General features: G+C 33.2%; 1 protein-coding gene across 1 annotated transcript in view; it reads left to right on the top strand.

The window, feature by feature from the left end:
- The window catches only part of LOC123656122 (G protein-coupled receptor kinase 1), a 54700-nt gene that overhangs the window by 25354 nt on the left and 2542 nt on the right, over nucleotides 1-26804 (top strand). The window contains exons 3-14 of the mRNA XM_045591832.1: nucleotides 197-270; nucleotides 345-446; nucleotides 3676-3750; nucleotides 3964-4025; nucleotides 4095-4203; nucleotides 6183-6317; nucleotides 16751-16916; nucleotides 18838-18979; nucleotides 20800-20974; nucleotides 21839-21939; nucleotides 25402-25564; nucleotides 26390-26558. Coding sequence (XP_045447788.1) covers nucleotides 197-270; nucleotides 345-446; nucleotides 3676-3750; nucleotides 3964-4025; nucleotides 4095-4203; nucleotides 6183-6317; nucleotides 16751-16916; nucleotides 18838-18979; nucleotides 20800-20974; nucleotides 21839-21939; nucleotides 25402-25564; nucleotides 26390-26558 — 1473 coding nt within the window. The remainder of the gene's footprint in view (nucleotides 1-196; nucleotides 271-344; nucleotides 447-3675; nucleotides 3751-3963; nucleotides 4026-4094; nucleotides 4204-6182; nucleotides 6318-16750; nucleotides 16917-18837; nucleotides 18980-20799; nucleotides 20975-21838; nucleotides 21940-25401; nucleotides 25565-26389; nucleotides 26559-26804) is intronic.

The raw sequence follows: 26804 nt of genomic DNA on the forward strand, positions 1-26804 counted from the left end.
AATTTTAGAAATAAATGCATGAATATGGCAAATAATGATTAGTTCATCCATTTTTTAATACCACTTTTACCTCTCATTAGCTGTTATTAATGTAATCAGTAAAATTTGTTATTTGTATTTTTCATATATTTCTTTTTATAATTAATTTCCATATACTATCAAAAGTCAAATTATATAAACGTTATATTTGTTTCAGGTTATTTATTATTTAAGGAATTCTGCGAACAAACGTCAGAGGAACCAGTGCCACAATTAAAATTTTATGAAGAGGTAAATAATAATACGTGGCCATTTAATAAACGTTTAAACTTGAATAAATAATAATCTTACGTTTTGTTCGTCAGATAAAGTTATACGAAAAGCAAGAATGTATTGAGGAGAGGCGGAGAATCGCGAGAGATATTTATGACAATTTTATAATGAAGGAATTATTAGCACATTCACATGTAAGTCGAATATTTGTATTTTTCATGTTGTGAATTTTGCATGTCCAGTTTCGAATATTAAACTATAAAAATATGTTAATTAACTTCCAGTCTTTGTACTGAAATTTTCTCGACCCGGATATACTTTGAGCGCGTAATTAATAAAAAATCAAATAAAAAAGCCAGATTGGATTTTTTAAGGAGATTATATTTTACAGTTCTTAATGACTCGTACCGACTTTGCTACAATTTTAAAATAAATAGAAATTATTACTTTTTTAGATTTAAACATTTTCAAATAAAAAAATTCAAGATATAAAATAAATAAATATATAATACGAATAATAATAAATACGAATTTTTAGTTTTAACGTCGGATTGTTTATACGTTTGTGAAATGGAAAATGTAATTCAGATGGAATATAAGATACTATACCTAGATTATGTTACTGCTGAAGATGATGTATGGTTGAAACTGGATTAGTCTCTAAAAAAACACAAAATCGGAATCATATACCTACTGTCATTACAGTGCAACAGTAGTTTAACAATTAAATAAGTAAATAAACTTGTTTGCATGACCCATGTAAGATAAGCTGTCTGATATACATATATGTTTTACTTGTATTTTTTTAACGTTTAAGAAAAAATGTAAAGTAAAGGAAATATTTGCGTAATTTTAAAATTGTCATTAGTGTTCTTACAGACGTACTTGTACGTTTGTGCAAAAAGCATTGTTAAGTAGATACTCTTGGCAAAGAGCCAGTCGCCTGCCACTTCGTAAGCCTTCACTTATATATATTAGTCGTAAACACTGTCTGTACGATAAATTTGTTTGTTAGTTAAAGTTCATTTATCTGTAATAATCTGGTGCGAACATCCGTCGAAGAAAGTTATAGTTAAAGTTTCCATTGATTATTCCGGGTTTAAATTAAGTTCAAATGTTTTTTATAATAAAATAATACGAATCCTTTATTGGTTTTAATCAACTTTGTTTATGCGTGTAAATATATTGATGATTATTATTTTATTTTCTTATGATAATATAATATATAGTGAAATAGATGAATTATATTAAAAGTTATTCATTGACGTATGGAAGATACGCTGGGTGACGACTACTCGGGGATAAACTTTTTTTTATATGTTTATTAATATCATAGTGAAATAGATGAATAGTCATTAAAGTTATTCCTTGAGGTATGGAAGACACGCTGGGTGACGACTACTCGGGGATAAACTTTTTTTTATATGTTTATTAATATCATAGTGAAATAGATGAATAGTCATTAAAGTTATTCCTTGAGGTATGGAAGACACGCTGGGTGACGACTACTCGGGGATAAACTTTTTTTTATATGTTTATTAATATCATAGTGAAATAGATGAATAGTCATTAAAGTTATTCCTTGAGGTATGGAAGACACGCTGGGTGACGACTACTCGGGGATAAACTTTTTTTTATATGTTTATTAATATCATAGTGAAATAGATGAATAGTCATTAAAGTTATTCCTTGAGGTATGGAAGACACGCTGGGTGACGACTACTCGAGGATTAACTTTTTTTTATATGTTTATTAATATCATAGTGAAATAGATGAATAGTCATTAAAGTTATTCCTTGAGGTATGGAAGACACGCTGGGTGACGACTACTCGGGGATAAACTTTTTTTTATATGTTTATTAATATCATAGTGAAATAGATGAATAGTCATTAAAGTTATTCCTTGAGGTATGGAAGACACGCTGGGTGACGACTACTCGGGGATAAACTTTTTTTTATATGTTTATTAATATCATAGTGAAATAGATGAATAGTCATTAAAGTTATTCCTTGAGGTATGGAAGACACGCTGGGTGACGACTACTCGAGGATTAACTTTTTTTTATATGTTTATTAATATCATAGTGAAATAGATGAATAGTCATTAAAGTTATTCCTTGAGGTATGGAAGACACGCTGGGTGACGACTACTCGGGGATAAACTTTTTTTTATATGTTTATTAATATCATAGTGAAATAGATGAATAGTCATTAAAGTTATTCCTTGAGGTATGGAAGACACGCTGGGTGACGACTACTCGAGGATTAACTTTTTTTTATACGTTTATTAATATCAGATGACGCTTTGGCGCAACGGTTTCAGCACTGGTCTGTGGCTGTTGCACTAGCGGTTGCGGGTTGGATCCCCACACATGACAAAAATTTGTATGGGCCATGCAGATTTTTGTCGTGGTCTGGATGTTTGTGCAGTCTTGTGGGTCAATAGCGATCGTTACTCCTAGTAGGGAATTAAACATTAAAGCAGCGTGGTGGATTAAGCTCTGATCCTTCTCCTACATGGGGACAGAGGCCTATGCCTAGCGGTGGAATATTACAGGCAGAAGTGAACAATTATATAGATATCGACTACAGACTAATAATTTTGATACTTTAGATACTTACTAAATATTTGTTCGATGACGAAAAGTGATCAAAATCAACAAAATCAAAAATCCTGATTCGTTAAAGAATTTCTTACTGATTAAAGATTTAAGATTACGACAGCTCTGATGACAAAAGCAATGAGTAATAAAATCAATCTATATTTTTATTTAGTATACATTTTGCAAAAAAAAAAAATAAAATGATAAATTATATAATACATCATTGTAAGCATCGAAAAATACTTTTAATGAGCCTGTTTTTAAAATAGTTCTTATGCACTCTAATAGCGGAAATTAATGATGTGTTTTAATAAAAACGATGTGGTGAATTTGTCATGTTATGAGAGTATAATGTTAATATAGTAATGTAAAATTACACAAATAGAAGTCAAAATTTTATCTTTCGTTTAAATTTTGCACTCGCAATGCTTACTAGGATTTTTATTGAATCATTAAATTTATTAGTTTGCCTGTTACGTAACTAAAATTTATGCAAGCGTTTCTTTTTATAAGTTAAGAACCTCTTTAGTGAGTAAATTGAAAATTTGAAGTGACTTTTTTTCAATTGGACTGGAATTGTTTCCTTTTTCAAAGCTCTCGACGCTTTACTTATTTGTCTTAATGCTGACGGTCTCGCGAGAGAGAGAAGGTATAAATAATCGTTTCGGTGTACTGACGAGTGAAGTGCTCTTAGTGAGGCTAAATATATTTTATTGCAAAAGTCTATTAATCAATTTTTTTTTTTCAAGGAATAATGAAAATTGTTTCTTAATTATCTTCAATAAATACAAAATATATTATACTACTTATATTGTTTTAGGATTATTCAAAAGAATGCGTGGCGCACGTACAAAAATATTTAATGAAACATGAGGTACCACCGAATCTGTTTGAGGTAAAATAACATTTATGCATTCTTATTGGTAAGTCTTTAGATTAAGACCCGTCGAATAAAAAAAAATAACCCTAACTTACCTAGGCTAAAATTGGCCGTTTATCGACATAATTTCTGTACAAAATTCTTACGGGTCTTCGACGGGTCTTAATCTAAAGACTAGCCCCTATTTATTTTCATATGTTATTTACTTACTCTGTCGTTATATTTCAGCCATACATTGAAGAAATATTTCAGCATTTAAGAGGGGAACCTTTTAAAAATTTCTTAGAAAGGTAACGACGAAAACGATAATGGTACATATGTAATAAAATAATGATTTCTAATAGTATGTTATTTTCCAGTGACAAATATACCAGATTTTGCCAATGGAAGAATTTAGAACTGAATATTCAGTTGACGATGAACGATTTCAGCGTACATCGTATCATTGGGCGAGGCGGTTTCGGCGAAGTGAGTTCTTTTACTTTTTAATTCAATTGTCTATAATAATCTACGGCTTGTTTGTAAGTATATTTTTTCATCTATACACCTTAATATATTATACTTTTAACATAATTAGTAGGGTTCATATGTGTACCTTTATCCGTAGGTCTTTATGGTGAGTGAAGATTAAAAAAAAAACATTTCTTTCTGGTAAACGTTATAAGTAATATAATGTGCGATGTTCTCGGTAATGAGTTAGCGAGCTGAAAATTCTAATCTAAATTATTTATTATTATAATTGAATAATTATTTTAATAGTTTTTAAAGTATTTTTTAATTGTATAATTATACTAGATTCGGATCTATTCGACATTAATTTTAAAGTAAGGATTTTTGTAATAAGACTACGAACAAAAAAAAAAGTAAACACGATACTGTTAACAAACGTTTTAAAAATCCAAATATAAACAGATTAAACTAGTATATATTTACATATCGAGAATCTTCTTTGGTCTCTGTGAACAAGCATTAACGCGCTACCAAATACTGTTTACAGTCGCCTGTCTTGCTTAGATAAGCTTTCGATTTTATTGATAATAATTTATTTAACTAAACAACAAAGGAGGTTTTTAGAAAAATAAATACTTATTATGAAAGATAAGCCCGCGTAACAACTGAACTGGACTTGGTTTCGGTAATCTATTTATCTATATTTGCAAAAAGCGTAAAACAGTTTGTGTGAAATTTGTGTCATAATTTTATCGTAATTGATCAATATCAGAGATAAGTTGTTGAAACCGCTCTTTAGTTTATTCTTATCCTTATATCGTTTATTTAATTTTTATTACAATCACTTGTTTCTCACAATCTCAATATATCATTGAAGGACGCTTAATTGTTTCTATTTCTGAAATGAAGTGTCATATTCTATTTTCCTACTTCCATTATACTATTTTATTCAATCTAAGACTTAACTAATGCCATTAAAACGACCATCGTAACCGGATTGAAAACCACCTTTTCAATCCGCTTTCTGCAGTGATCATAGAACGACTGAATTGATAAAGTTAACAGATGATATTCTCAGTTTTTAGTCGTATTAACAGTTGAAAATTTACTTTACTGATACGGTAATAGATATTAGTAATACAAGTCCGCTTGTTATATTGGATTTTACTAAGGCTTAGATAGTAGGTTATTGTCGGTGCGACCCATATGGTCGCGTCTTGGCATTATTTTGCGTGAAAATCTTTTAGCGGTATACCTATATAGTTTTTATTCGCGGGGTAATAGAATGAAAATACAACGTTTATTCAACATCGTAACAATTGAAACTAGTATTAATATGTTAATAGTAAAAAAAAGTTATTTAACTATAAGTAAAATAAGTTATGAAGAAATATTAAAAGTCATGTTTTTCTTAAGTCAGAATAAAATGAGAAAAGGGGGAAAATAAGGCTTATTGTGAGAGCTCATTCACATGTTACGTGTAAACGTCGCACAGTAGCCCTAAAGAGAATCAATGTGCTATTCCTAGGATTGTAATCAAAATAGGAAAGGAAGTCACGTTTAATACAACGCTGTTACTGGCGTTTTATATCGTATTTAATATTACTACTAATCATATTTTGACAATCGTTAAAATTTATCATACAAATCAAAGCATTATTAAATCGACACACAAGCTAGGCTTATAATAAAAGTTTTTTTATTTTTTTATTTCTGTAATATATTTAACAAACAGATCGGCTGTTCCTAAGGTAGTCTTAAAAGTACCTTACGTAGCGTAACTTAATACCGTGGTTTACGTACGACCGACTGACGTACACGTGTTTTGTTAAATTATTATAAGTACTATAATATTACCAGTTATATATAAAGCCTATTCTAACAAACTAAGATTCTATTAAAGTTTTACTAATTAAGCTATTGATTTTCACGGCTTCTTATTATTGTAAGTAGTTTAAGTATAATGTTAAACATATTAAAGAATATTATGTTGAAAGGTGTATGGATGCCGGAAGGCAGATACGGGGAAGATGTACGCGATGAAATGTCTGGATAAGAAGCGTATCAAGATGAAGCAAGGCGAGACTCTGGCCCTCAACGAGCGAATCATGCTCTCTCTAGTCAGCACTGGGGTGAGTTCATTGTTTACTACTTTATTTAATTTTTCTTCCATCTATACTAATATAGCGGAAAACATCTTTAAGGACACGTTAATCGAAGAGTTTAGTAGATAAATTATAAAATTACTTAATTATAACAATAACGTTTAGTTTGGCTCACTAACGGTCAATTTCGAATATGCCGTGTTCAAAGTGTAAGGGATCGTTAGCAAAATCCAAATATTGTTTTTTGTGTATAGGAATCGGGTTTTAGTCCAGTATTAAAGTATTATGTTGTAACACTAAATGTCGTATTCGCTTCGTCATATTACGACAATTTTTAATATAATGTGTTAATAATATAAAATGTTAATAGTCAGATGTTAGTACTTCGTTTTCTTTACCACAGATAACACTTCTTTGTTTATTTATGTATTCTTTATCATAACCCCACAAACAAAATAAAATACAATACTGTTTGAAGAGAAAAATGCACAAAAGGAAAGTCTTATCGCTCAATACCGATTTCTTCCAAGCAAACTTAATAGGCAGATATAGTTTATAAATAAACATAAATTCTAGTGATCGAACCAAAGGTAGGTTTCAGTTTGGCTGAAAATCAAGTTATCGTTGATTGTCATGTGTCGTTTTAAAAAATTAAAATATTCAATTGACAGTCTTAACGTTATGCCTAAGTGTAAGTTAGTTTTAAAAATTATTTCCTAGAGTAATAACTTTACTGTGATACAATGAGCCCTCTCATCAACCGTTTTGTGCGAATCACGAAAACATTACCTACACTATATTGCGATTAAAAGTTCTATTTTTTTATCGTATATACTTGTTCTTTATAAAAAAAAGAAAAAAATAATAATAATAAAATAGAATATTTTCTTTAATAGTTTTAAGAAACATAGTTTTTGGTAGGCATTCAGTGTTGTGAGTTAAAAAATAGCGTTCTTTACGAGGAAATTTTGTAAGCAGAGTATATCTTACCTTCCTATCATTTTGAGTTTCAGTTTCAAATGAAAAAACTGGGTCAGTACCAACAAATGCAAAAATACATAGAAAACAAACATGAAATATTCTGTTTAAATAGGTGAGCTATACTCTGATAGACTGGTTCCTTATGGTACCTTTCGTGGGCGCGTGTCTATAATTTACAATAAAAGCATTCTACGAGAAAAAGAATTTGTTTCCATATATACTGCACATGGAAAGTTGTATGCGGCAGTTAGTATTAATATTTCACTTTATCGATGTTTGCGCTAAGAAGAATAGTATTGGACAGTTATGCAGAAGTACGTTGCCAGAGTAGCACGTATAAAAAAGGGCTGGGAATTTTTTTCACGTGGAACGTAATTAAAACATGTAAAATGTAACATTTATAGAAGGTATGTTATGTATGTCACAATGTTAGTTACCATACTCCACCGAAACAGCTGGACCGATTTTTATGAAATTTTGAAATTTTGTGTGCAATATGCACACAAAAGGGTAGGTCTGAGATCGTCCAACATCTATTTTTTATAGCCCTAAGTTATAAGGAGGGTAGGATTAAGGGGGTTAATAGCATATATGAAAAAACAACGTTTGCGGGGTCAGCTAGTATATGTATATTTTATATTTATTTTATTTTATGTATATTTTAGTAGAGTTGATAGTTCTTTCGTATACATTTTTTAAATTTCTGCGAAAATTGTGGCGGATCTAAAAAATTACGTGGCGATTCACGAAATAGTTTTTAGGAAAGTAAAATGTATGATAGTGACTACTACTGACTAAGATTGTATGACTAATCATGTTTAGTCATTTCTATACGTTTTCACTGTTGCCAGATTGTGTAGCGTTAAACATACTGACAGATAAAAATTTATGCAAATTAAAAATAATTTGTCACGATTTTTTTTTTAAAGTGACTAATATATATTTCGTCGTAGTATATAATTATATTTCGTCATGGTATAAGAAATAAAATCGAAGTTTATATATATAATTCGTTCTCGACAACAAAAAACAATTTAAAATTTGACTATATAATATTGAGATAAGTAAAAAATGTCTCGTAAATTACATTTTAAGAAAATACAAGTGCCTCTTTGACTCGTCTTAATGCTTCCATCGCGTGGTTCGCTGCGAGATTTACATATTTCTAACAAAGAAATAGCGTTACAATACAATGCTCTCAGGAGTAAGAAACCGAGATAATTTAAACTGTTTTGTAAAGGGTTATAGGTTAATATTATTAAATGATATTTTATTACTAACTTTTTTAAAATAATACCTGTTTCAATAGTAATTTTTTTTTAAACTTATTTAATAAATATATTATTAACATACCATTTATATATGTACATAATTTAGTCCCTTCAGTGCTAAGTTTGATAAGTCTGAGCTGTGGTCTGAGCATACCAAAGTATAACTACGTTCGGCGACATACTCTGTTTGCAATAATGGGATACAGTTCGAAGTTGATGCGAGAGTCACCGTTAATTCGAGCACTGACTCTGCTTAATGATATGCTCGCGCGGGATCTAACTTTAGGCTTATTTTTTTCAACGCCTGTTGTGTTTCGCAAAGCAGTAAAGCAGTATATTGAGACCAAAGATTCGATATAACCGAAATTTTGTAAACGAATTAGATTATAAGATCTGTTGTTTACAATATTATTATGTGTAAATATATAAATAAATTTGGTAGTGTGGTGGACATAGTGTTAAGTTCCTCATCCACCACTGAAAAGGGAGGATCCTGATGATGGATGCTCGTTTTTTTGGTTATCAATATATTTTTAAACGTTTAACCAAATAACAAAAATATATATTACAAAATTATAATATAAAAATAAAAGATATTTGCTGTATGCAGCTGTATCACTGCTTGCACTATCCCTGTTTGCCTCTTCTCTTTTGATTTGGTTTAGCTGTAATAAAAACCTACAATATTGTATCCCTTCAGTTTGTGATATAACTCTGCTGGCCATATGCCTATTGCCCATGTAGGAGAAGGATCAGAGCTTAATCCACCACTCTGCTCCAATGCGGGTTGGCGGTTATATATTCCCACTATGAGTAACGATCGCTATCATGTGTACATGATAACAATCGGGACCGACAGCTTAACGTGCTCTCCGAGGCACGGTGGGGAGACCCACGAGGACTGCACAAACACAGACCACAGCAAACACCTGTATGGCCAATACAAATATTTGTCATGTGCGGGGATCGAACCCGCAACCGCCAGCGCAACAGCCGCAAACCAATGCTGTGGCTGTTGCGCCAACGCGTCGTCACAATTAATATTTTATCGCTTTATGTAAAACTTTTCATTTATGTACGATACTAGTAACATTTTCTGCAGAAGTTCCTCGCGAATTTAAAAGCTTATTAGTTTGAAGGCAATAATCTGACAGCCTTATTAAAAAAAATAAACAACGTGAAACAACGTGGGACGCGTATTTGACATATATTTTTAGTTGAATGTCATCAAAATTGCAATCATTGTAAGTGATAAAATAATTTCATACACCTACAAAATTATGTAATTTCGTAGATATATACATATGTAGGATTTGTACCAGTTCATAATCTGATGTTTTGCACTATTTACCTGCCTAGATATGTTTTATTAAATTACACCACCGAGTTATGACAGCTATAACATAAATACGTGTTCGCCTGCATTGAAGTCGGAGAAAGGGATAACATGAAACTTATTTACAGGTCTGTGTATTGTGTTCATACCGCGTATCTTTGTTAGAGATAAGTCAACCATATGTTTACCGGTGTATGGGATTTACTACCTAGTTTCCGTGTTACAATGTAGAATTTAAACCGAATACCTTATATGAGAAAAATATGTGTATGCTTGTTTTTTTTAAGTAGCAACGTACGTTCCGGACATAAGAATTTAATTTTATTCATAACTAGCTGTCCGGACAGACTTTGTTCTGTCAATAGTTAATAGTAAAATAAACGTAACGTTTTCCGAGTGTTGACTTTTTTTTGTTATCATAATAAATTAGTCGAATTTAATTTTTATTTATATTCATAATGTAAATTAAATGTGAATTTAAATAACTCCAGATAATCAATCAGTATTTGGAAATTCTATAATTTGTTGCATCATATATTGAAGATATATAAGAAAGGTCTTTGTAAAATCACCACGACTTCTGGCTCTAATACACAATAAATACAAGTTTGTCTATAAACTTTAAAAGTAAAGCTTATGGAAAAAGTGAAAGTTACGTAAATAATGGTAAATAGTAAAATGGCTTTTAAAGAACGTTTAAATAAGAGAGCTTCATTCAAAACTAAAACTAAGACCTTAAATAATATTTGATATTTAGGATCGCATTGTATGGACATTGCGAAGGTTCAAAAACAACGAGTTTATACTTATACAAAGTAAATAAAATACAGAGAAATGTTACACTCTTAAGAGTTTTATTTATATGACATAAAGAATAAAGAAACAGAAGCCCGTCTATTCAATGCAATGTTCAGATTTGTTCGCGTAAACCTTGAGTGTGGCTGCTAACCATGATAACACGACACTGACCTAAAACAGACAGTATTCAACCTAGACTTAATATTTGCTTTATCATACCCTGATCAATTAAATATTTTGCGACGTTCGCATAATACGTGCATTTCGCTTTTCAATTACAACAAGAATTTGATAGTTAAAATATTCTTAAATAATATTTTGGTTGACCGTTTGTAGAGCAATAATTGGAACAACCAATTTAATAACGAAAACAATGGCAAACATTCGTCAATATTAAAAATGTAATTTGATTATTTACAATTTAAAAAAAAAAAAATACTAACAAGAAAGTTTTATCAGTTATGTATTTAAATTGTATAATCTGAAAGATAAAAAACATTTTTGATAAATTGTAGTTGTTGAACTGCCATCTCGGAAAAAATTGGACAACATTTAAGTTATTTATTATCATAATACACGGTATTCTTTAGGAAAACAAAAATCGATGTACGGAAAACTGAAAATCTTCGTAAACAATGACAAAGTAACAGTTCGTGTAATAAACCGAACGTAATGTAGGTAAAGTTAACGATGACAACATTTTATCTTATGTTACACTGATTCATAGCAATATCATTATAATACTGTGTGTATAGATGATATGGCATCGGGGACATAAACGATATCCGACCAATTGGACTGAAACGAATTGGTTCGCCCTCAATTTGTCGTAGTCCAAGCCGCTTCCGCTGCATTTTGTTTTACAATTCGAAGGAATTGAATTTTTCATTTTTATTAAAAGCTACATTATAAACTTTGTAAGACTGGATTTATCGTTTTGTATTTATAGAACTGTGACACTTTATTTATGAAGTATGCGTTTCCGGTTCCATCTTTACTTTTTTCTTTAGACACTAATGTTTCACTTTCATTTACAATTAAACTTAAGTTAGTGGTTCTTACAAATAGTATGTACCTACTGTAGGTGATTTAGTTTCTTGCTTGTAATGTTACAGCATATAAACATTGTGGTTAACTTGGTCTTTGTAAATAATAATTTAATATAAAATACATATTATAGGTGGACGGGACTCTACTAAGGCAGAATTTAAAAAGTAACAGACGTTACGCATGTAAAAAAACTTTTTTCTAAATCTGTATAGTATAAGTATAACATACTTTTCAATGGTTAGTTATAAATACTTCAAAGACAATAAAAATATTAGTTTTCTGTAGTAAAAAAGTCGAAGTGAAAAAATTCTTTTGTTTTTAACCGACTTCGAAAGGAGGAGGTTACTCAATTCGACCGTATATAGGTATATATACAGGGTGACTGGTGAATTACTATCAATATTTGAGGACGTGTTATTTGAGGATCATATATGACGAAAAAAAATTACATATAAAATAAATATTCATAAACTTCTAAGTAAAGTTAACCAACAGTTATCTCGCTAATTACGCGTCGTCTGGACGCCCTAGCTGGGCAGTCGTCACAAAGCAGGTGTGTAGGTATAGGTACATTTAGTTATCGCGCGGTCGTTTACCTACGTCCAAACACCGCCAAGTGTTAACAGGGTAGCAGGCTACTTTTGATAAACCAGTATGATCCAATCCCCCTTCATACTTTAATTTTAGCTTAGGACAGGTAAAAATACCAAAATAAGATTAGGCCGACCCCTTCCCCTTGATAATCTGATAAATATTAATTTATTACGTAAGAATCTAAACGAAAAAATGAATACACGTTTGGTTTGTTTCAATGTTTATTTTTATTTGTACTTTAGGTAGGTACTAATAATTTTTATTTGTTTGGTAGTAATAAACTTTGGTTTTAATTATGATCTTTACCGACATAAGATTTTCAGTCCAGAGGCTTAACAAAAATAAAAAATAAAAAACTACATATTCAACTACAATATTAAAATTTATCAACGAAATAACGAATGTTGTTTACGAAAGCAAGTGACAACTAGTCGGCACTCGCGCGGTTGCCCGCGATTTTTCAAGGTATTTTCACTTTGCGCATTTTTGTAATTTTACCTAAGAACTATCGAGACTAAAGACATAATCGACCCCCTCTCCCCCTAAATCGTCTTACGTAATAAATGAACCAACCATACTTATTGTCTTTTACACGATATAACACGAACGGGTCACTTTTAAGTACTCTGCATTTGTGTATTGATAAGCCATACCTAATTACTTATGACAGGTCACATTCATACGAGACATATTAGGTATACGTGTAAGATCGATCACTAGGCGCGCGCGCGGGAAGGTGGACGCACTCCGGCGTACAAACCTTATGACGGCGCTCGCCCAACTGACCTAGTGACCTACTAATCGAATTTAGGGGGGAATTAGAATTGGCGGGGGTTGCGGCGGGCGGCGGCAAGCGGCACAGTACAAGGCCAAGGCCGCACGCGCCGCCATTATGGCTGAAAATTAATGTGTCTACATTTCATTTATTTAAATTGAAATGTGTGGGAATTTTGTCAAAAATTAAGTACCTATTTTTTTTACATAATTCGAATGAGAATCATGTACCGAGTATCCTCTGTAAATATTGATAGTAATTCACCAGTCACCCTGTATATTCGAATTGATAATTCTTTTTTTTTGTTGGAAAGGAGATATCCCTGGTGTGGTATCATGGATAAGGAAACCAGGATCTGATGATGGGATCCCAGAAAAATCGAGGGAAACTCAAAAATCCGCATAAGTTTTTACTGGGTGTACCAATTTTGATAATTTTTAATTTAATCGAAAGCCGATGCTTATCATGTAGTCACATGTAAATTTCATCGAGATCTGATTACAACTTTTGGAGTAATCTTTGGTAATGCGTATTTACTTGACTAATTTTTCGTCTACCTACGTTGTATTACTTGTCGTTATAATTGAAGTCGGTTTTTTTTCGTTTGCCGGCAAACACAATTATATGGATTCGTTATGCTGAGATTTTCACAGAAAACGTAGCCTTAAATACAAAAGACGTTAATATAACGAAACTCAAGCCCGTCCTCATGACCTAAAAGCCTTTCCCTAGTCGGATAAGTTCGTCGGTATCCAAAGTTTATAGGACGGGAACAGTCTCGACTTAGTCTTAACTTGTTACATTTACGTGTTAGCTTAAGTTACAATGCAAGACTCTTACACGACTGGTAAACTCAGTAAAGATGGTCATGCTTTTCCATAATGTTTTAACCAACTTCAAAAAAGGAGGATGTTTCTCAATTCGATCGTACACACACACACATACACACACACATATATATATATTAAAAAATAATTAACGCGCGTCGCCGGGTTGGCGCAACGGTTACAGCCATGGATTGTACTCGTTGCGCTGGCGGATGCGGGTTCGATCCCCGCACATGACAAACATTTGTATTGGCCATACAGGTGTTTGCCGTGGTCTGGGTGTTTATGCAGTCCTTGTGGGTCTCCCCACCGTGCCTCGGAGAGTTAAGCCGTCGGTCCCGGTTGTTATCATGTACACCTGATAGCGATCGTTACTCATAGTAGGGAATATCCGCCAACCCGCATTGGAGCAGCGTGGTGGATTAAGCTCTGATCCTTCTCCTACATGGGGAAAGAGGACTATGCCCAGTAGTGGGATATTACAGGCTGAACGTATATATTAAAAAAAGTTTATGAACTGATTTTGTTAATTCTTTTTTTTTGTGTAAAAGGAGATATCCCAAGTGTGGTACCATGATAAGGAAACCATGATCTGATGATCGAAACCTTTGAAAATCGTAGTAACGACTAGTGCGTTTGTTAATTTCTTTTTCGTCTACCCACGTTGTATTACTTGTCGATGTAATTAAAATCGTTTTTTTTTTTCGTCTACGAGCAAACACAATTATTGTCATACATATGACTTTTTCTTGAGACGATATCTACTTTTGTCTAAGTTTTTTTTTTTTTTTTTATATTGTACGACTGATGTATATGGTACGTAAATGATTGTTTTTTATGTATATATAAATTTTAACTTGCACTCTGACCCCATTTGGAATCTTTAAGCGATAATTGATTACGCTATTTTGTTACATTAGATAAATCCGGCTTTGAATAAAAGTTGCTAACCCAGTTGACCCGTATATTGTCAGTCTAATCCTTTTAGATTTCGAATACATAGCTTATATTGTAGTTCATTCAAGTCTTCACGTATCTATAACTACACGTTGTGTACCTTTTAGCTTAAAAGAGTATCGCATAATTATATCATATCGAATTGTCGTGGTTATAATATTTTGTTTTAGATGAGTTTGTTTTTGTTAAAACATGCTTAAGTCGAACTTGATGTTACCATACGAAATCGTTTATTGATATATCTTATAGCCCATAAAATATCACGTTGTGATATACTAGACATAAGCGGAAATCGCATAGCATTTATTTGCGTTATACGTGACTCCTGACTCCTGCGTCGGTTTCATATTCGGAACCGCCACTTGAGTCACTGAGTGCCGATCATCAATTAATCATTTTTACTGCATTATAAACCGATACAGTACTTCCTTTAACGTATTAACAACGTTTAACGGGTAACTACGTTCGTAAGCATTTAATCTATCAAATCAAATCCTGCTTACATGTTGTGTTACGTAACAGGCGTTCACACAAATAGATGTATCATTAACTCGATGTGGAGTAGTTTTAATGCCTTACTGTCCATTTGTCAGAACGACTAATCGTAAGCTTATCTTTTATGAGCATTCGTCTGCTAGCCGGGCGCCGCCTCGTCTGCTTGTGTCGCACAACACAGAACTAACAAGATCACGGCCATCACGGAGTGACACGCCTCGTCTCGAAGATTTACTTGTTCTTCAATTACATTAACTTCTTGAATACATCGAAAACAATTCATATGTATTAGATTATAACCGCAAACTTTTCATTAGTCTACGTCGTAGATATCTGCCATTCGAATAGCGTTGAACTTTGAAAAATGTGCAGACTTTATAAAACCTCATTGTAAAAATTAGTCCTTGAAATATTTTTCTACTGTAGTTTTTATTGGTTGTTTTAAAAATATTGTAAAAGAATCGATATTCATTTACACTTATGCGATTATCGAGACTCATCAATCAATATAATCACGCGGCGCGGCAAAGATAATTTTTGAAGTGGTCACAAAAATATAATTCGATTACCACATGTTCGTGAAGTGGCCACATTCGATATTTTTTTTTATTACCACGTAATTCGTTATGAATAAACTACTCGACTCACTCGTACATACCTGTCACGTGGCTTCCGATTAAACAAAAGGAAAATGTAGCTATGTAACCGTAGGTGACCACATGCGGAAGTCTATTGATTTCTTTAAGTTCTTAGAAGAATGATTTTTGCACCTTTACCGTAAGCTTATTTTTTGTGCATTCCAAATGTGCCACATCAACCAATCCTCAATCAAAATTCAAATTTCTCTTTTATTTCTTATTAACTTTTTTATAATGTAATTTCAATGGGTCAGAGAATGCACTTCTGTTCAGTCATCTCGACATTTTTATTAAATAACTTTTAAGTATATAAAATATTATTTACGAAACGATCATAAGAATATTCGTATAATATTTAATATTTATTTAATTAAATCCGCTTGTATACGTCGACATTACGCTCCACCAGTTTATTAGTTTTATACTATTTTGTCTTTCGACCAGCCAATGAGTCAAACTGTTCCGTTTATTTACATTTCTCGAAAATTTTATATCAAAGTAAAAACAATCTAAATTCTTTTTGAATTTATTTTATTATATACAGCATATTTTTCCAATTGATTTACCATTATTAAAACATTTGGATTCATTTCTATAACTATTTTGTCGCTTATATAATGTAAGGAATTTGTTACAATAAAAAAATCTAAAGAACGAAAATGATTCACCGTGAAAACCAAGTAGCGTCGATATGACGTATCGTTCATTTCCTACAGTAAATATGCGTCTCTGTTCCAGGTTGATTGTCCGTTCATCGTGTGCATGACGTACGCGTTCCATACGCCCGACAAACTATGTTTCATACTAGACCTCATGAACGGCGGGGATCTACATTACCATCTCTCCCAACATGGTGTCTTCAACGAAGCGGAAATGAAATTTTATGCAGCCGAAGTCATTTTGGGTAATAGATTATTCCTAATATTATCTATCTATAGTATAGTATCTCGTAAAAACTTTAAGGTGACTTCGTTCTTTTTCATTTCGTATTTGTAGCATTTCGCTTGAGAAAATAGCTAACAACTTTTATTCACTTTTTGCAGTATTCGCTATACTGCAAGTTTTAAACTACGTCGAGAGATTTTCGATTTGATTTTGTCCTTTGTATTTTTACTTTTTATAAAACTATACAATAAAGAAATTTAAATTACTTCGCAATTTGAGTATAACGAGGAAATAGAAAATATTGCAGGAAATTTTATTTCAAAACGACGATCCTCGATCGGAGTGGCCAATAGATGTGCACAGCCATTAGGTTTAACGAGGTGGTCAAGTGTAGTGTATTCGAGTTATTACAATTGCAGTTAGGTCCCACTGATCGAACTCCGCCGAGTTTTAATTGACTGTAATGAAAAGGCATCCTGCTTGTGCAGTATACATTCGATGTAACTTTTTATCTGTATTCGCTGCCACATAGGGGCGATGCTATAATGTCATCGCTCTATGAAAACTACGGTCAATTGTACTTGACATATTTAATATTAATTTATGCCGCTATTATTTAACCTTGCCCTCGTATTGTTGCTCACTATTCTATTACAGAGGAATTTTAATAAAATTTACGTATTTTATTTGAAGCTTTAGTATACGTTATCCTTTGTTATAGATAACAACGTAATTTAAATTAGTTAATACATATTATACAATTATAAACATTGTAATAAAAACTATTATCAGCAGAAAATAAAGCTTTACAAATGTATTGCGTAATTGGTTTATGAGCCATTAAAAAATAATTTATATTGTTCGACGAAGGTGTGGGAAAATAACACCTTTGTTTAATAATAATAATTGAGGCACCATTATTATATTATTAGTACATAAATATAACTGTCAATAAGCTTAAGCATAAAAAAAAATCTTACAAGCTCGAATTGCTCTAAAAATGTTCCGTACTAAAGAATAAATTTAAAGTTTTACAATTATTTACTAGTATATTTATTATAATATAATAATCTAAAAACGAACAAACTATCGTTATAGTCACTTTCCAAATAATTTATAAAAATTCTTAAATAAATGAATACACCTAAGTCTTTCTTATGGATCATTCTGTCAATGACAATCGCATTAAAATACGTTCATTGGTTTTTGAGATTACCGTGACCAGACAGGCAGACGTGGTAGTAAACCTAGTATTTTTTAATATGTAGTGATTATGACGGCTATAGAATTCTGTAAAATTAAAAAGAAATCGGCACATCATCCTCTCCTTTCACTCTTCTGACATCTTATACTTCTGACATCTTATACGTCTTTGTATTCGGGTCCCCTAGGCACTCTGTGGAACCCAAAAAATAGTTGTAACTTGTTGTGTACTATAAATGAGTGTATCTTTTATTACATATGTTTCTCATTGTATTCCTCGTGCCTTTCTCATACTAGTGACATAATCCGGATAACAGTCACGGCATAAAAAAATTATTGATTAACGCCAGGTTTCCTGTATTTAAATAACGACGTCTAGCTTAAAATCTGTTCAATTTCAAAAATTTCATGTTGATGTACAATTTTATCGAATCATTTGGTAAATAATCTTCAAATCAAAGTGCAATCTTAATTTTATATAATGATAACGTTATAAATAAAAAAGAATTGACTATCAAATATACTAGGAAAAAAACTGTTTTAATGTTTGTTACTTCATAAATTTTTTGGTTGTACCGATTTTGGTGATTCTTTTTGTATTCGAATGCTGGTGTTTGTCATGTAGTTATAAGTATGTATTAAAATTCAGCAAAGTCTGAAGGTGAAAATGATAAAGTACAATTACTGTATGTATGTATGAATACAAATATGTATAAATAACGAAATATGTGTTCCAGGTTTGGAGCACATGCACAAGCGCCACATAGTGTACAGAGATTTGAAGCCAGCTAATATATTGCTCGATGAACACGGTCACGTTCGAATATCCGACCTCGGGCTCGCCTGCGACTTCTCGAAGAAGAAACCGCACGCCAGCGTGTAAGTATTCATGTTGTTATTTTTTTTTTTACATATAACAATTTATACACTAGGCACATCAGGTAATATCTAGCTCAAAATCTGGAGCAGTCCGACTGGGAAAGTTCATCGACATTACAAAATTTCCAACTAAGTAATACTACTCTCATGCAGTGTTGTGTTCCTGTGGTGAGTGAGGTGGCCAAAGCTCCTGGGGAGGTTTAGCGGTAGGTCGGTTTAACTTCATTTTGTATGGGAAATTCGGGATTTCAACCTAGTTCTCGCGTTTGCCGCTAGATGACTCTGTATCGATTGTATCGTATACTATTCTTTATCGTCTAGGCTGCACTGTTTAAATTTCCATGCAAAAAAATCTTCACGTATAAACGCGTTTCTGTCATGTTTCTGTGAATAAAACTCGCACTAGGCACTCAGGTCGGCTGCTGTACGGTTGTTTACCACCTATAAATAAAGCAAGCCGCGTCTTCGTGTACGTGGTATATAAAACCTTTATTCTATTTCAAACCTAGTAATTATTTAAGTTACTCTCTATAAACTATCTGCCAGTGAAAGTTTCATCAAAATTGATCAAGCTGCTTAAAATTTTCTGCTAAAAAAAGTAATGTTAAAAAACTTTTTTGTTTTAAGTATCATGTAAATATTTTATACATATAAAACCTTGAGTGCAATGCAAGGACAGCAGTCATACATACTCTATCAGTATTTAGGTTTATATAAACATACAATGTACATAGTTTGTTTGAATAATATTTAAATATTATACATTAATTTACGTCACAGCGATTTACGTCATCATAATAAACAAGGTCATTAAAATATTGACTTTATATTTTTCTTAAGCCAGTGAGAAATTCGAAACTAAACGTTTGCTATTAATTGAAAAATTATAACTTATTTGTCTAGTTAGTGCTGAATGTAAATATAAAAAAAGAAGCTATACTCCGGCGTGTGCGGAATGTTCTAACAATAAATAAGTAGATAATGTTTCGACGTAACAAACGTACCTATCAATTTTATTTATTATACATTTGGATATAAGTTCTAATAAAAATGTCCATAATATGAATGATTGGGCTTGAAGGCGTCGAGTGTATAAAACTGTAGTATGAAGTAGAGTTAAATCTTTACGCTTTAGGTCGTTACATATGGACTAGATAATGGTAATTATGTAACAGTCTATTTGACATAAAAATGTCGTACTATTTGACATAAAAGTAGTTTATTTAGTAGTTTTATTCGCTTATACCCCGAAGGTTTTGATATAATGATGTTGGTAATATTTGGGAAAAGGTTTTAGATATTTCATGAAATTATATGTAGATATATGCTTCTAAGTGGTATAAAATCAACTAGTAATTGAATAGTAATAAACTAAAAATATGATTATTATAAACGAACTAGTTAGCTCACATAAAACAAGTTCGAACGAGGTACCACGTAATGAGAGAAAATTATTACTCCTTACTTTACAACACATCTTTGTCAGCAACGCATTGATGACTCATTTGATTATGAGTGATGTTGATCAATTAATTTTAATTTAACACCTGCTGATCTACGTTAATTCCAATAGTAACTCATGTATGATAGCGATCGTACTCATAGTAGGGAATGTATCCGCCAACCCGCAGTGGAGCAGTGTGGAGGATTAAGCTCTGCTCCTTCTACATGGAGAAAGAGGCCTATGCCAAGCATTGGGATGTTACAAGCTGAATCGTATATGTTAGCCTAACATTGATATGTACGGTTTTATTTTTGTGCTACCCACACATTAGGAATTCTAAACATTGTTAGGATAACAAGTTTAATATAATTTTCAGTGGCACTCACGGCTATATGGCCCCCGAGGTCCTCTCCAAGGGCACCGGCTACGACTCCTCAGCCGACTGGTTCAGTTTCGGCTGTATGCTCTACAAATTACTGAAGGGTCACTCGCCCTTCCGCCAGCACAAAACCAAGGACAAGCACGAAATTGACCGAATGACCCTAACTATGGTAACTGATAATGTACTAAAACTTTGTTTAAATATTTTTATTACATTAGCTAACACGATAGACTTAGTCCCGCTTTGCGAACTAATCAATTGCTTCTGCTCGCAAACGAAAAACCGACTTCAATTTTACATCGACTTACTTAATACAACGTAGGTAATCGAAGAAATAGTCAATTTAATACTCATTATTAAGGATGACTCAAATAGTAGTCGACAGATCTCGTTCAAATTTAAACAAGACTACGATTTAAAAAACAATAATTAAAGTCGGTACATCCAGTGAAAAGTTATGAGGACACATATTTTAAATACAATCGAATTGAGAAACTCCCCTTTTTTGAAGTCGGTTAAGTAGTCTTTTGATTTAAGAAATCTTAAAATTTTCTGTGCAATTTATTTTGTATTCTGTAAAAACTTTCTACTAAAATACTAGAAAACTTGACAAAAACCGATGTATGAAATCGGTAATGTTTATGATACTTTAGTTATTTTTCATTAACTAAGTAGATTAATATAATGTTATACTTGCTACTTACTTAGTCTATCGTAGAGTATTAAATTCAGTTTATCTTAAGCTTTACAATTTTACGGACGTATTAAATTTTCTTATGTATTAATTTTCGCCACAAGTTCACGCCATTTTTCAGGCCACGTCCAGCAGTGACTACGATATGCTGAAGTGAAGTGATTAAATTTTCTTTTTTATTATAATTTTCTTCATTATAAACTTCATTTGGGATATCCGGAAACCTTTAGTCATAAGTCATCATAGTGTTTGAACTGTTCTCAAATTAACTAGGTAAACGTTTTGTTATCAATATATACAATTTAATATTATTTTATTAAAATTTCCAATTTATTTTAGAATGTTGAACTGCCAGAATCGTTTAGTCCAAGTTTGAAGAGTTTGCTGGAAGGATTGTTACAAAGAGATATCAACAAACGTCTTGGCTGTAAGGGAAGAGGGTGAGATATTACACAAGTTGTTATTAAAATGACTATAGCTATGACTACTCATGTCTACGTAACTTCATCATTATAAATACATATATTATTATTTAAAAAAATTTAGGTTACTTGAAAGTCGTAAAAAGGGTATAACTCGACAATCGTTTTTATCTTTTATATGACAATAAAATACATGTATGTACTAAAAATTGTGCAAAAGTTACACAAAAGAATTATATATAGATACTAGCAGTGCCCGCGGCTTCGCCCGCGTTGAAATTAGTGTGTCGCAAAGTATTCCCGGCAAACTTCCAGTGAAACTCTCATCAGAATCGGCTTAGCCGTTCTGTAAACCTTCCTCTTGCTAATGCTGGAGCCCCCTCTCCAATGGTGAAACCGCATGAAAATCCGTTCTGTAGATTTTGAGCGAATCGATTACATACACTTTTAGGGACTTTGTTTTATAATACACTAACTGTTGCCCGCGACTACTTCCGCGTGGTTATGAAGATATGCATTACTATTAAGATGTTTAACGCAAATTATTTTTTAATTTGAGTACTGAGTGTGTGACTGAGTGTGTGATTGAGTGAGTGACTGTGACATAAACTAAATAACTTTTTAAAAGGCACAATTAAGTATAATTTAATAGTTATTTTTATAAAACCTCTCTATACACCACATTTTTAGTTTTATTTTTAAGCTGTATATGTTTCATACAAATTATCAACCCCAATAAAACCCCCTTAGCGGTGGAATATCGTAAAATCCGTTTTTAACGAACGTCTGCTAACTATAATCTACCTCCCCGCCAAATTTTATCTTTGTCCAACCTGGATGGATAGACCATCCAGCGGTTTTTGAGTTCTCGTGATGAGTGAGTTAGTAAACTTTCTTTTTAATATATATAGATTACGATGTATTATTTGGACATCTCCTCACCATCTATAGAGCATACATTTTAAATTTCAAGTCTCTTACTTCAAAAACATAGTACTTTCATACAAACTTCCAACCCCCGTTTTACCCCCTTAGGGGTCGAGTTTCGTAAAATCCGTTCTTAGCGGATGTTTACGCCCTATAAGGAGCCTACCTGCCAAATTTCAAGTTTGTAGGTGTTACAGTTTTGGAGATTTCGTGATGAGTGAGTCAACCTACCATCCCCCGTTTTAACCCTAAAAGGGAGTTGATTTCTAAAGAAACACTATTTGGACACCTTCTTATCATCTATAGAGCATACATTTTAAATTTCAAGTCTCTTACTTCAAAAATATAGGACTTTCATACAAACTTCCAACCCCCTTTTTACCCCCTTAGGGGTCGAATTTCGTAAAACCCGTTCTTAGCGGATGTCTACGCTCTATAAGGAGCCTTCCTGCCAAATTTCAAGTTTGTAGCTATTATAGTTTCGGAGATTTCGCGATGAGTGAGTCAGCCTACCATGCCCCGTTTTAACCCCAAAAGGGAGTTAATTTCTAAAGATACATTATTTGAACACCTTTTCACCATCTATAGAGCTTACATTTTAAATTTCAAGTCTCTTACTTCAAAAACATAGGACTTTCATACAAACTTCCAACCCCCGTTTTACCCCCTTAGGGGTCGAGTTTCGTAAAATCCGTTCTTAGCGGATGCCTACGTCTTATAAGGAACCTACCTGCCAAATTTCAAGTTTGTAGGTGTTATAGTTTCGGAGATTTCGTGATGAGTGAGTGACCTTTCGCTTTTATATATATTATAGATATATATCTGGGTGTGTTCCAGGTGAAGAAACAATTATTTTGCAAATATTATTGCATAAATGTTATCCTCATATTTTTACTACATGTATCATAATCTCGAGACCTACTGGTATAATTTGTAATTTTTTCTTTGTTTCAATGGAACAAGTTATCTGGAAAAAGGCTTAAATAGATGAAGGTACCACTTACGTGGGTAGCACTTAGTCATACGCGTTGACGCGGGTGTCATCGCGTAAACATGAAATTTAATCTCTGCTAATATTAATAGCTGAAGTGTTTATTTGGTTGAACGTGCTAATGTCGGTAACTACTAGTCTGAAATAAAAAATATTTTGAGCTTTGGATAGCCCATTGATCGAGAAGGACTATGGTTATAATTATGTCATTAAACTATAGCAGCAGAGCATCATTGAAAAGTGTTTTGAAAATGAGGAAAACTCATTTCTTTCGGCAGAAAATCTTATCGGATAATATAAAATTTCTACACAAACGCAAGGAATGTGTATAATATTTATACATAATGTACTAGATACAAAACCAGCAGCCGACATTGCTAAATAACAAAATGAAGTTGCTTTATTTCGAAGTTTGTAAAACGTATGCACTTCTGCGCACTGAAGATGGGTCTGAGTTCTTTGATGAGCTCACGTCCGTTGCACCCATTGTTACCAAATATTGACGACGCCGTCATATATACTATTTACTAGCGACCCACCCCGGCTTCGCACGGGTGCAATGATAATACTAAATATAAAATAAATATTTGCAATGTAAGCGCAAAAAATGTTCTTATTTACGAGATCACATTAGAAACTTCTAAAACTACCAGTGTTCCTCTAATATATTATGGATGTATTATACATATAAACCTTCCTCTGTAATCACTCTATTTATTAAAGAAAACCGCAACGCAACCCGTAGCATAGTTTTAAAGATCTAAGCATACAGACAGCGGGAAGCGACTTTGTTTTATATACTACTAGCTGACCCGGCGAACTTCGTATCTCCTAACAGTGACTTTTAAGTATTATCACAAATCTTTTGTATGGGAGTATAGAAAAGTGTTGTTTTTAGACTTTTTCAGGAAATTAAAATTTTTTTTTTAGAATTTTTCTCTCCGTAAGAACCATCCTCGTACTTCAAGGAATATTTTAAAAAAAGAATTAGCGAAATCGGTCCAACCGTTCTCGAGTTTTGCGCTTAGCAACACATTCAGCGACTCATTTTTATATTATAGATGTAGTTAACATAAAGTTAATATTTACAAAATCTGTCGTAAGCGGGGATCGAACCCGCTACCGCCAGTGCAACAGCCAGCGCTGAGCGCTGACGCGTCGTCAAACGCAATGCGACCATTTCTATATGACATGGTCTGTGTGTATATGTGTGTACAGACCCTCGACACAAGTAAATTCTAGTGTGGTGTTGGTAGTGATGGGCCTGAGAGCGTGAGGCGTTTAAGACGTTTTATATAACGTAATTAACTGATGTAGGGCACAGCAGAAAATATCCTGCTCCTATAATGACCTTACACAAAACCACAGCTAAATAATACTGTTTTCAAGCAGTGTTGGGTTCCCTTTGGTGAGTAAGGTGACCAGATTCCCTTGAAGGGAATCGGCAACGCGTTTGCGATGCTTCTGGTATTGTAGACGTCTAAAAGCTACGGTAATCGCTTACCATCAGGCGAGCCGTACGCTTGTTTGCTGACCTAGTTATAATAAAAAAATATCGGCAGTGCGGACGAGGTGAAGGAGCACGTGTTCTTCGCGGGCATCGACTGGCAGCAGGTGTACCACCAGAAGTACACGCCGCCGCTCATCCCGCCGCGCGGCGAGGTCAACGCGGCCGACGCCTTCGACATCGGCAGCTTCGACGAGGAGGACACCAAGGGAATCAAGGTACGTTTTTTTTTTTTTTTTTTTTTTTATGTCACTAGGTCGGCAAACAAGCGTACGGCTCACCTGATGGTAAGCGATTACCGTAGCTTATAGACGCCTACAACACCACAAGCATCGCAAGCGCGCTGCCGACCCAATCCCCAATCCCCCCCCCCCCCAGGAGCTTTGGTCACCTTACTCACCAACAGGAACGCAATACTGCTTGAAAACAGTATTATTTTGCTGTGATCTTCTGTAAGGTCGAGGTACTAACTCAGTCGGGCTGCTCCATATTTTGAGCAGGAAATTCCTGCTGTGCCCTACCTCAGTTATTACTCAGTTATTAGTACGTATCGTGTTCCTACTTATTTAGGTTATTTTGTGAACAGAACATGTTACTATCGTCAACAACCCTACCCTTACCGTTGTCTATAGACGCTTGCGACTCCAGAGGTATCGCCAGCACGCACCACGGGCACACAACACTTCTTGAAAGCAGTGTTTTTTAGCTGTGATCCCATTTAAGCTTGAGGTCCCCAGACGGGCGGCACCAGATATTGAGTAGGATATATCCTGCTTCGCCATATATGTGAAATATTTAGAATGAGTATCAAGTACTAAACTGATCTTTATCAAAATCTCGAATCTTTAAAAAATCACACGGTAATAAGTTATCGAATCTAGTTATGAAATTACCTCTATTAATCTCTGTGTGACTGTTACTATAATATTATACAAACCCAAATGTCTCACTGACATATTCATGTTATTTACTTAACGTTTTACTGATTACAGATATTCCAAAAGGTAAAGATCAATTAAATATCTTATGTGTTTCATCGACAGTTGACTGAAGCAGATCAAGCGCAGTACAAAGACTTTCCTCTTGTGATCTCGGAGCGCTGGCAGGCGGAGGTGGCCGAGACCGTATTCGAGACTATTAACCAGGAGGCTGACAAAATGGAGCTGAAAAAGAAGGCTAAGCAGAAGCAGAAGTTTGATGCAGATGAAAAGGGTTAGCCTGTTCATCGCCTAATATTAGTATAAATTTAAAAAATGTCTTTGTTTATTTCAATGAACTCTTAAACTGCTGAAGTGATTTTGAAATATATTAAAGTCTTACACTGGTAACTGTTATAGCTATTTGAGAGATAGAGGTATACAATGTATGAAAGTTTGTGATATATTATTCCTCTTCCATAGAAATCCATATTTATAACATAAATAATTGAGGAGAAAAAGGTTCTAATGGCCTAATCTA

The sequence above is a fragment of the Melitaea cinxia genome, chromosome 9 (assembly GCF_905220565.1).
Source record: "Melitaea cinxia chromosome 9, ilMelCinx1.1, whole genome shotgun sequence".
Lineage (NCBI taxonomy): Eukaryota > Metazoa > Arthropoda > Insecta > Lepidoptera > Nymphalidae > Melitaea > Melitaea cinxia.